This window comes from Tigriopus californicus, chromosome 8, assembly GCF_007210705.1.
Source record: "Tigriopus californicus strain San Diego chromosome 8, Tcal_SD_v2.1, whole genome shotgun sequence".
NCBI classification, from domain to species: domain Eukaryota; kingdom Metazoa; phylum Arthropoda; class Copepoda; order Harpacticoida; family Harpacticidae; genus Tigriopus; species Tigriopus californicus.
Genome location: NC_081447.1, coordinates 1,396,889 through 1,409,563, shown reverse-complemented (window position 1 = coordinate 1,409,563; position 12,675 = coordinate 1,396,889). Strand labels below are relative to the sequence as shown.

The window sequence follows — 12,675 nt, the reverse complement described above, 5'->3', positions numbered from 1 at the left end:
TTGGATCTTAGGCTTTTATTCATTTTGCCGCCGATGAATCCTTTGCTATTGTTCGAATTTATTAAAACTTTTCACCCCTCTTGGGAATGAGTAGTATGTATCCGGTTTAGGAACATTAAGCATAGTTCGTAATAAACATAGTCGTATTCATTCTATGCTCTCTTGGGACGACTCCCATACAAACGGAAATTACAAACATGAATCCCAAACTAACTTTTCAAAACCTTGGAAAGTTCAGGCCTAAGGTATGGCTAAAATTCGGCGCGGAACGGTGCAGGAACGATACATGGATACGAACTTTGGTCGAGATATGTCACATTCGTTGTTATGAATACAGCAGACATCAAAAATGACGGACCATTCTTCCCATACAAAAGCAATTCATAACAAATAACAGACGATAAGGTAAAAAGTCTTAGAATGTCGGTGTTGTTCGAGGTCTACCTACCATCTCTAGTTTATCACGCCTAGTAGGTACATGGCCCATCTCGGTCAGAATACATTTGTCGAGACAACGTTTTCGACTCACACCCTCCCATTGTGCCTAGGCTTGTTCAATCAATATCTTAGCACTCATAATGATCCTCATCAAACTCAATCTCGGTGACAAACACATCTCACTTGGTTCCCGCGGCCTATTTTCCTTTGCCTCTTTAAGCTCGAGGATCGAGGCTTCATTCCTCGTCAAGTCTCGGGAGCGAAGTTCGAGGGTGACGCCGAGGACAAGTCTCCTTTAGGCGGTTGCCAGTCAAACGATCGAACGAGCGCCTCGATTCGAGTCTTCTCCTTCAAGGCCACTCGGCCTTCATGGTTTGGGTTGCGGAGAATTGAAGGGAGAGAAGGAAGGGGGGATCCAGTGCGACAAAGATGCTGTGAGGCAAAGGTTGAATTGTGCTCCCTGTGCGGCTTGCGACGAGTTCTCCACTGATCTGAAGAATCTTTAATGCTATTACTTACCTCGAGTTTGAATCATCTGTGGTTAATAGCGTGCTCGACATGAAAGGAATCAACTTGACTATGGACGAGACTGTCAAACCCGAGGATTTTGAAGAGGTAGGCCGTGTATGAAGTGTCAAGACGGCCATCCCGAGCCTCTTTGACTCAATGTCGCACCAAGCAGATATCTTAAATCCTTTTGACGGATAAAGAGTACTTTAGTAATTATGAAATGGTTTTTCCGAGACCCAGTTGTGGTACAAGAGATAACTGGAGTGAAATTGAAAAAAGCTACCCTCTTTTAGTCAAGGTTTCCTTAAGCTAGCAAGCAGTTGTCCATTTCTAAAAAGACTGCTGAGTTGCATCTGTAAATAAAGGCCAATTGATCAAGTCTTTACATCAAAAATAGATGTCATGATCCGAGAAGCTCTTTTATATGTTCATTTCCGTCGAATGGACGGACGTACTTAACCAAAAAAGAAGGGAATTATATTCATTCCGCTGAATTCATGTCCCATGTCAATCAAAACGTGACACAGTCCTGGCTTGACATGCCCACTAAAGGACATGGTTAGCTGAGTAAAAGGTGCATATTTAGGAATTGGCATTGTTGAAAACTCGTGTCTTCATTCACAAGCATAATCACCAACAAATATGAATCATAAAGTTTCTGATGACTATCGAGCTTATCATAAATCTAAAGGGTGAGCTTGTTCAAATGTTTCTTACAAAAAATAATCCCGATGTCGTGTAATATGTAACACACAAACGTAAATGCTCATCTATTTAAAATAAGCATCACTTTCTTGACCATTGAGGTCAGTTTGCGGCGTCATCAACCCTTCTGAACCGTGGTGCTCATGAACATTAAAACCTCATTTGCCCGAGCACTGTCGTTCCAAATCTTGGTCCATCAATCTGATGACTCTCTTGAAGCCGAGCCAAAGGTCAACTCAAAATATGCATTTCCATTTCCATGCTTTCGGTTTGATCGACTTCTCCTAATGGGCCCATCAAAGTAGGTAATAATTGATCAATCGTGATGGATTGTTTGCGTGGAATTCTATGTAGACAAATCCTCTTGTGACATATCTCGTTTCTAAGAGGCAAGAAACGGCTAGGGATTAGATGAAGCATGTTTTGATCCCTGGACTCTCCAAAATTGGTTCCCAGAAAGTACAAACAAGAGAGCGAGGATGGGATGCAGAGGTGGAAGAATAAACGATGATATGTTCAACTAATACACCACATACTCCGGACGGTATTCCATACATCAGAAACTGTCCCGGCGTAAATGAGGCATTAGGATCGTATGGGATCACATAGGCTTTTAGAGTCGATCAATTAGGTACTGGGGAAGAAAAACGAGCATCATGTCGACATACCAAGAGAAAAATGGTTTCCTGAGCATTTTTATTGCATGATTTGAGATATTCCTGCTCGTAGCAACGGGGATAAAATATGCTCCCACATTCCTGGTTAAGGTCGTCGAATACAAAGGCCGTCTCAAATTTCTTTGTTCTTCTCCTCTCCTTCTATGCTTGAGACTAAGTGAGTAAATGGCTGATAAGACAGGTTTTGCGCTGCTACATGTTAAGAAGATGATCGTTTGGACAGAAATGGATTATTCGCTATATCAATAAGTGGCTATTAAGACTTAAAGAAATGCTTGGAGATTTCAGGGGAGATTTCATATCAACAGCTTATCAAATTGAAAATAATACAACTTGATGGCACGTTTGGGTTGCTTGTTTACGGTATTTTCCATAAAAGGAATGCAAAACATATTCAATATTATGCTAATGAATAAAGGTTTATAGCTCTTACTTTCCTTTACATTAGTACTTAATCTGATGATCTGATCCGCGACGGATTACAGTTGGGGGATCAAATTAGTCTTTCAATATCAGGCTGATCCAGAATTGTACACAAAGTCGGGGCTAAGAGCAGCTGACGGATCAGAGCCTAGCAATTGCTTAAGAATAGAACTGTTTCAAACATTACATCGTTGCGTTTGATTTATAAGATTCGATGAGCCCAAAAGGATTTGGAACCCAGAGTAAAGAGTTTGAAAACAATTCACAAACCGGTATATTTATTAGTTATGCACTAAGGTATCCATAAAAGCAAGTCAAAATATCTCAAAGGTATGCTTTAAAATCCCAAGTATTTGAACAAAATCAAAACCCTTTGGAACTAAAAATGAGCCTGAAAATCGATAATAGGCTTTAAAATTGAAAAACAATCAGAGGAACGGAAAATACAAATAAAGCAATGTTCACTGGCTGTAAGAACGGTTTTGAATGGAACGAAAGGGACATATGGCAGTTTAACAAAAAATGCACATTTCATTCATCCATCCCTCGACTCATAAGTAGATTCTAACAAAATATGTTTCTTTCAAGTCGATCGGAAATTGCAGAAATTTGACGGTCCCGATGTGCGAAAGAGCTGAACTGAGGCATTGGGCAGAAAACCGGTTACTGCAACCCTCTCGAATTTCTGCTCGACATACCAGCAACAATTTTTTTGTCTGAGTCTAGACTCAAAAGCATTGGACAGTTCCTTCAACAATCCAAATCACAAATTGCCGCTGGTCTAGCTTGATCATAAGCCTACTCATTGTTAGTTTTTTTCCACTTTTTTTGTTGGTGGGTGTTTAGGGTGGGTTGGAGAGGTGAGCTTTCGGGGCAAGCAAAGTTAACAATCACATTGTCGATGTTTTCCCGAATGGTTGTTTGTCTATGGATGAGGTTATCCTCTAAAAGCTTTGTTAAGAAAGAACAGGGAGGAGAATTACATTGGGACCTTTCTCCTTAATAGGATATAAAACCAATCATTCTTGTACAGCTCTTCACTTAAAATGTAAATTTCCGACGCAACCAAGTCGTCATAGAAAAATTATTTCTTGTCAGCGCCAACTTTTAGACCATTCAGCTGGACTTTCTTCATTCATTTGCAAAAGCATTGAAAAAGTATGGAATTGCAATAATTTATAATAATGGTCATACTCTTTTGTCATGGACTAAATCCCTGGTCCAGCAGTCAGATTTATGAACTTTCGCTTTGAATGACCACCCTCTTCTCATTTAAGTAAACAAGCATTGCCGGCAAAAATCAGTAGTCCTTTTCATTGAGCGGAGGAAGCGCCCTCTGCTGTGTCTAGGTGCTCACATACAAACGTAGAAACAAGAAAATACTCTCTAAAATGCCAGATTTTATCAAGAGATAATTAAAAAAATAAATTAATGAACAGTTTATTCCCTATTTATTGTGACACAATGAATAAGCCATCAACTCTTGTCGGAGACATTGCAAATTCTTTATGGATAAAATTCCGAACAACTTTGATGAAATGGAAAAAGAAGATGATGAAAAGTCGCTGGTATGCTGCGAGTACGCGATTTCTTGCTCTCTGTTTATCCCTTTTTGACTGTTAAAAGTGTTGGTAATTATACCCTTATAGGATTTGAAAGGTCTCTCACAAGGATTGGCGGTGTATTTATGGTGTTAGATTACGTCAAGAGTAAGTTGTGCAAGCGAAAAATGCCTTGTTAAAGTCAGGCAACTTAGAGCGTATTCTTGTGTTCTCCGTTTGGTGTCCGCAATGAGAAGAAGTAGAGGCGAATGAGTATAAAGTCGCTCTCAATGCTGTCCTTACCTGTAGAATTACCGAAAGTGCTCGCATAGGGATTGAAATAAACCCTTCATTTCCGTAACAATGGTTGCACCGGGCATTTGTCGTTCCACGTAATCTTTAAGCTTCGTTCTATTTTGAAGAAGGTTGCCCCACAATCTTTGAATAATGATTCGTACGATATGTACGAGTACGAGTACAACAAAACCCTGAATAGAGTACGATTGATTATATTGGTGACGGTATTGCGGAGGTCCCACCGGGTTAGAGCGGGCATTCCCTATCCTTTTTCTAATCATAGTCACATTAACCCAGCCTCCATGTTTCTTACTCCATCTTCCAAAGGGATCAAGGTCACCACCAGACATTGCAAACACACGGGTGATAACCCGATGAGAAACTTTCCATTCCAAGCACAAGGCCTAACGAACCAAATTGGACACAAACGAATAAGAAAAGTCTGCGGTCCAACAATTGACCACGACTCACCTACACTATATGGAGAGTTAAAGTTTGGAATCACACCGATCTTTAAAGCCAGACTTTTGCCACAATAGGTAGCTCTAAAAGCGAAGTATGATCTTTTTATGACAGCTTTTTGATAGTGGGCATTTCCAGTTCTTCACTCATTCGTGGAGCGGATTTGCTCGATGAGTTGGAAAAAAGTCGCAAAAAAGCCGGCATCTACGTAATATTCCAATAGCAATTCAAGTATCTATTTTAGAAGAGTTGTTACCAAATCCCGCTTTCCTTTTCACTTCTTCAAATCTTTTCGGGGAATTCCGAAGCAGTGGTAACATACAGTGTAATATCAACGTAGTATTATTCTGTTCATTGAAACGAAAAATACAGGGAGAAACAGGTAGAGGCAGGTTGCATGCAAAGAGGGGCAAGACATTCATCAATTCCAATTTTGACGTGAAATTACCCCCAACTTGGTGTTCTTAGTCGGATTTAACAACGACAACGTTCAATTGTCCGTAAATGTCATTATTGACAAAGCCTCTTTTGCTTCAAATCTGAATTTCAAAGATAACCTTGGGAAATGGAAACGAAAATGTACAAGACAGAGGACGTACGACGAACACACTTATCTAATGTTCATGAAGAGTAAGTAATATTGGTGTGCACCTCTGTAGGAGCAATTGACAGGTCAGCATTACTGAAAGATGCTTGAAGATTATGTTTCATCTCCAAAAGAGAAATGAGGTCATCATTCACACAAAAAGAAAGCGTTCTCTTCACTTTTTTCTTATCAACCTTATATTACGCTTTCAAATTGAATGACTTTCAGATGCATCCAAGTAGTAGGCCCTGTTTTCAATCAGGCCTGGAGACTTAATGCTCCAGTGCTTGCTGCCCAATCATGAGATTAGAACATGGAGATCATTGCCCAAGGTTGGCGAAAATTGCACCGAAAATTTGAACACTGTCCACTTTAAAAGTTTTGAGATGAGAAACTGATGACAGAGCAAGGTCGAATTGCAGGACCTATTCAAAGTTAATGAGCGTCCTAGGTTGACCGATTGAAAGCGAAATTGAAACATGTCAAGAATGCGTTTGAACTCCCTCATGTACTGTCCAAGATAGCTGATCATTTCCTAGGGAAAGTTTCCAGGACAATGAAATTCGAATCGATGATCGTAATCAATCCCATGGGTGGAATACACCAAACCGTGCCCAGTATTCGAATCCCAAAGTCATGTTGGAAGAGGAGTATCAGATTGTTCAACTGGATACTCAGTGAGAGAATGAATGAATGGGCGCTCCTTTGTTGTCAGTAACTTGAGACGACTTTCAAGGACTCGTGTGTGTGTGTGTGTGTATGCTCTTTGGGGCCAAGAAATGACCAGATTGGTTCCGTATGGGGTGCCTTAACAGACCTATCGTGAAGACTCGATAACTCATTAGTGAGGACGTCTCTACAATCGATTGCTTATTTGAGCAAAGGCTGACAAATACGAGCGCTCTATTCCAGATCAGAACTTGTCGAAAGGTTCCTAAGCTCGTCACGCCGAGATAGTTTTTTTGAGTAGTTTGGGAGCACCGAAATAAATGATAATGCACATTAGATTGGATGATCAGAACATTAGGCGCGCAAGAAGATGTTGTTTATTGCTGTTATTGTTCATTGCCTATGTCACTCAAATCATTACTAGGAAAATATTCAAACATTTGTCTTGAAGTTTACACTGTCAAGATTGATAGTAGTTCAACAAGCCGAGGTCAAAGGCATTTCTCGGTACAATTATTTAGAGCAACAACGGCCCACTCTCATCGTTTTCAACATTTCTTTTTCAATTTGCATGAGCCAGAAATTGAAAACACGATTGAGGGAACTTTCCCAAGACATCAAAGGCCATGTTTCTTCATTGTGCTGGCATTTATTCATTCCTTCCATTTTCATATTTAGAGATGACTGATGATGGGATTGCCAAGGGAAACCTAGCTATGGATTTACTTTAGATTGGTAGCCAGGGTCCGGATTTCCACGCACTTTTAATCGGCGTATTATTGTCGTTCATATCGGGATTCTACTTTTGGCGCAAAATAACATATTTCTTTATCTTTTAATTCCAATGTTGATTTCTTTAGAATCTCGGTGAAGTCCTTCTATATTCTTTCGTAGACTGTTTCATTGTTTTGCTGCTGCTCTCCCACATTTTAGGAGAGGTTAAGGTCAAATAGGGACAATAAATGAACTAAATTGTAGACCAGTCCTATATTCAAAGGCTAGTTAGATCCGCCAATAAGTATTCGTTGGTAGATCGGATATCATATTTTAAAAAACTTGAATTTAAAACGTTGAAGCATAGCATTTCTTGTGGCATTTATAGAGTTCCAAACAAATCAGGTTTGACATCGCGCATTAATTAAATTATCTTGCAATCTAAAATCAAATAAAAAAGCTTTCAGTAAGAATTAGTGATTTTTTAGGCTCATGTCATAGTTCTGAGAGTTTTTTTTTTAAATATTGACCTGAACAAGGCCAATCTAAGCCCCTCAAAGGAGCTCAAAAACTTTCTCCATATTTATCTAAGCAGATTCACCGATTCCATGAATATCTCATGCAACAAGAGCTTAGTTAGCTTAAGAAAGTTTGATTGACCTTATAACAAATAGAACTGATAAAACTTCTTAATTGCCAATCCTGAATTCAAATTGCAGAAGAAAGGTATTGACAAAAATTATCCAACCAACTGCATATTCATACATCTTAGACCTCCACTTGTGCGGCATTACGGCCTGCTTTGTCAATAAGAGATTCCAATACATTAAGATAATCCCTTGATCGACAGATGTTATGGAAGATCCATATCAAAAGAGGCAAAAGAGATTTGCCACTTGCTCAAGGCTGTACTTCAGAACTGGATGAGATGCATTGCCACTGATTGCTGCGTTGACATAACACCAAACGGCCACGTGTGAACGAGCAACAATTTCATCCTCAAAAACTGGAATTTGCTTTTGTATCCTGATTTTCTTCAACACTCAAAACTGTGATGGGGGATTTCTTACATGTATGGTCAGGAACCTTTCATATCCAACCTCAAATCAATCTCGTACACTTGTAAAGCAAAATACGTTGACCTATTTGTAAAAGGCAAGAATTGTTACGCAACATATGTGTTTAAATCAGAAGAGCCAATCGTATGATTGAATCGTTCTCCTTGGTAGGTTTAGAAGACCGTGAGAGTGTGTAAAGCATCAGAAAATTGCATTTAAATCAGTTTGTACAAGCTTTAAGATGTTCTTGTCTCGATAGAGCTGAATTGGTCAAAAAGGGTTGTGTTTCAATGAATTGACTCAATTGAACGCTAAGTAACAAGCATCGCTGTGATAAGAAATACGGTATATTTTAATAATACTTGGACCAATCCCAAGGACGACAGCCTCGTTGGAGTAAAACAACCAGAAGAAGTTAGCTGTAAGTATTGACTTGAAGAGAACGCAGTTGAATTTCCCAATTGTGGAGGAAAGTTGAAGTGCTTTCCTCTTTAATACTGGTTAGTTACGAGTATCTTTCAATGATCTTTCCAATAAACTCAAAAATGCTCCGGTGAGTCGTTGAGCAATTATGTTGATGGTAATTCAAAAGTGCTGTTACTGTCGTAAAATAGGAAAAATTGCGTTCATTTTGGAAAACTATTACTGGCATGAATTCCATGGGAAATTGCAACATCAAAACTGTTCCAACATCCGATTTGCTTGTTCCCAGTTCCTAGACAGCAGTTTTTCGGGGCGTCTCTTTTCTTGTCCGAGTTTTCCTTTTTACTCAAGAAAACGAAATGACAAAAGCATCGCACTAACTCAAGCGTCTGCTTCTACAATTGAAATTAAAAACTACTTAAATGATTATTTTGAAACAAAATATGAGGGATAATGGATTACGATGTTTGACTAACCCTTCAAGCGGGGACTTTTCCCAAGCCCAACTTGGTTTAGATACTTGCCGTTAAAATAGGCACCTCCGACGTGATTAAGGACAATGTATGACATGAATATTTGTCACTCATCGAATAAAATGAATAAAGACCTTCCTTGCATTCGAGGACTAGTCAGTTCATAAGACTGGAAGACTAGCTCCAATAAAGTATACTTTAAAAAGAAATTACAATGAACCGATAGCGTTCAGTATTGCATTGACCATGAGAGATAAAGGCAACCATGGTCTTGGTTGATTTTTCCCCTAAGCCAGGCATCACAAGTTGATAAACGGCATTCATGCCTGACCTTCATGCATATTTCCCTTGTATGTAAGGCTATCCAGTGGTCAATGTACAATGAGCTCTTGGGAACCAACCAAAGAAAGATTTCTTTCGTTGATGCATCAAGCCGCTTCATTCAACAATAGCTTTTAGCTTATGATTTAGTTTTGCTTGGTCCTCAAACTAATCCACTTGAAAAACAAGCTCAAAATTGAGTGGGATAATTTCTGAAGGGAGTGATGTAACTAAATTAGTATTCACAATTTCTAAACTTGCATAATCGCTACGCAAATGGTTTTTTTTTCTCCCCATCCCCTTGGACCTCTTTTACTCATCTTACTCTTTTTCTGAATTTGCTTCCAGGTCAGTGAAATGACCGTCAAGTTTTTCATCGAAGGCATTTGTACGGGCGCTTTGGGGCTGTTCGGGATTTTTGGGAACATCATCTCGATCAAGGTGCTTTCAAGTCGAGATCTGGACATGCTGCCCTCATTCCGTCACCTCCTGAAGATGTTGGCCGGATTTGATGCTACATTCTTAATCTTCACGCTATCCCTGTTCTGCTTGTCGTCATGGTCCAATTATTACGACGATTACATTCGTCCTGTCCTAACGCCCTATTGGTTGCCTGTGATCCAAATCGCCCTCACAGGTTCGGTGTGGACCACCATGATGGTCAGTGTGGAGCGATATCTCACTGTCTGTCTGTCTTATCGCTCACCCAAAGTCCAGCACATGATCTACACCTTCCCGATCACCTTCTTCGCGTTTCTATTCAACATCCCCAGATTCTTTGAACTCACTACGGGCATGGAGGCATCCAACATTACCGTGTATAATGAATCTCTGGGCGAGGCCGTCAATGTGACCATTTACAAACCTGTGCTCGAGCCCACTGAGATCCGCCGGGATCCTCTATACAGCCGTTACTACGTGCTCATCGCCAACTCGTTTGCATTGGCCTTCATCCCGATGACAGCCCTGGTCATCCTAAACGCTTGCATCTTCCGGACCATTAGCAAAGCCACGCGGCGCCATAACGCCATTTCCTCCAATCAGAGGCGGGATCACAGTGTAGCCCTCATGCTGATCAGTGTGGTGGTGGTGTTCATAATCTGTCATTCGATTCGATCCATCATCAACACCTACGAATGCATCCAAATGGCCATGTACGGCGAGTTGAAGCATTGGCCAGGGTGGATCCAAACCATGGTCCACGTGAACCACTTTGCTCTTGTAGTAAACTCGTCGATCAATATCCTCATCTACGCTTGCAAGGATGATAAATTCCAACATGTTCTGTTGGTCACAATAGGAGTGCGTTCCTCGTTGGGAAGTCGGCGATCTTACTCATCGGATGTGGAGATGACTCATATCGCGAATGAAAATGTCTTGGATAGCCGAAATGGGACCAAAATGAGCCGAGCAGTCCGGGGAGTTTCCACCAACATCCAAACGGTCGGGGGTTCGAATATCGTGGATCGAGCTCGCGGAATGATTCGAAATGGCAAAAGTTCCGACGCTCATCAAGCTACCACGCAACTGGTTCCAGCCGATGGGAACACGTGGAATAACTTGGCCTCGGGTTCGACATCCTCACACGTGGCCGGAGATGAGAAAAATTCCTTGATATCCTCGAGTGATGGCTCTGGGAATAACAACCAGAAATGAAGTCAAATGAGCTCGGATCTAGGTAAATTATGGTCATGCTCTCAAACGTTGCTCCTAAACTTGGCTTTGCTCTCATGCCAATCTCCCAGGAATAACATTACCAACGAGTTCCACGATGTACAGGAACCAGTTACGGCATATGCCTAAACGAGGCAACGAGCCCTGGTTACATTCATTTGACCATGGAGTTCTCCGACCAATCTACTTGATGAAGGTTAACTGCTCGACTTAGTGGCACTAAGGCTGAGGAACCAAGTCGTTAAGGCCTTTTCCGGGTGTTTTACAACAAGATGAAGAGGCCAACAGGTTGCTTCTCTCTTGTCCTTCGAGACCTTCCGTTCATCCACAAACCAATGAGGGAATGAATGCCTCATGTGCTGACCATGTTCGTACATGTATACTCCGAATCAAGGCCAATTCACGAAGGAACATGATAGTATTAAAATGCCCTGTCTATTTTTCTAAGAACTTAATGGATATCAACTTTCGAGGGTGCAGTACTTTCTGCCATCAAAAATAAAAAAAAACAAGTCTCAATGGGTTACTTGTACCCTCCCATGAAAGAGCATTGTGACCTTTGCGGAAATGTGATGTACTATGTATACATTACGTCGTCTCCATTTTTCGGTTATTTCTTGTTCTCCCCTGAAAAAGATGACAAGTTCGAAACGAAGCGGGTTAAAAATGACATGATTCTATAAGCATGATGCAGAATATCTGAATTTCCTTATCGCTATTTGTCATCATCTCCGTTCAAAATATAGCGGCTTTGGCAGCTTCAAAGGCCGAAAATGGCGTTTTTGGCACGATTTGCCCTCGAAGTAGTAATATGGGGAAGCATCGTGGGCCTTTGATCTCATTCGGCCAAGCCATTTCAAATGAATTCAAGTCGTTGCATATAATGGTATACAAGTATTGTTTACTTTTGTCACTGGGTGTAATGTTGCAACATGTTCCATTCGAAGAGGACAAATCTTAAACTGTTTTATAATGCCTTTGAGCTGATGGATATATGTACCAAGATAAAGGCGATTTTGTGAGCACAAGATACTTAAAAAAGCTGTTGGAATGGACCACGAATGATGATGTTTCAAGAATGATGAATCCTAGTGATAAAAAGATTAAATATATCAATAAACGACATACTACCCACAAAGCAGCTACATACCATTGTATTCCTTTTGTTGGGAAAGCAGATGATTGCTACAATCGATCTTAGAACCAAAGGATGCTTGTAATGCTTTATCCTCAAAAGAATGCAGCGTTTTTTGCCTCGACCAAAATCTGTTCCATCATGTGTGCGCCGGATTCTGTCAAACTCCAGAAGGCACACCACACAGGCTGTTGGCTAAAAGGTCCAACAAAAGAATATTCTGACCACCCACTGAGACGAGATAAAAGGGTTTTAGACAACGGGGAGTCTGCATCCCCGGTGGTCTTATCAAGTTTGCTACTTTTCTTTGGAGAAAAGAGGAAACTGAGATTTTGATGTGTCAAAGAAACGGATCAATGAAGATCCGAAAAGGTCGAGGAAAGGCAATCTTTCGCCCTTTTTGTGTTAATAGGGTCCTTGTCTCAAACTTTGAAGTAAATGCTAAAGCAAGTGTTTTCAGAAAAAAAATCTAACGAGGAGCCTAATTCTTCATTATCAAGCATACAATACTAAGAATATCACGCAATTAGTCTTTCTCAAGGTGCATTTCAGCTAATTTCCCCTGTATG

The 12,675-nt window shown here is 40.5% G+C and overlaps 1 protein-coding gene across 2 annotated transcripts; it reads left to right on the top strand.

Annotated features, from left to right (window-relative positions):
• The first annotated feature begins 810 nt into the window (after positions 1-810).
• Positions 811-12,112, top strand: LOC131885530 (G-protein coupled receptor daf-37-like). Of its 2 annotated transcripts, none has more exons than XM_059233593.1 (2): positions 811-1,053; positions 9,646-12,112. In XM_059233593.1, exons 1-2 carry the CDS (start codon positions 997-999, stop codon positions 10,951-10,953), a joined length of 1,365 nt encoding a protein of 454 aa, XP_059089576.1. In that variant the 5' UTR covers positions 811-996; the 3' UTR covers positions 10,954-12,112. The 2 variants fall into 2 exon arrangements, with proteins under 2 accessions (XP_059089576.1, XP_059089577.1); XM_059233594.1 differs by lacking the exon at positions 811-1,053 and adding an exon at positions 8,417-8,501.
• The last annotated feature ends 563 nt before the right edge of the window (positions 12,113-12,675 follow it).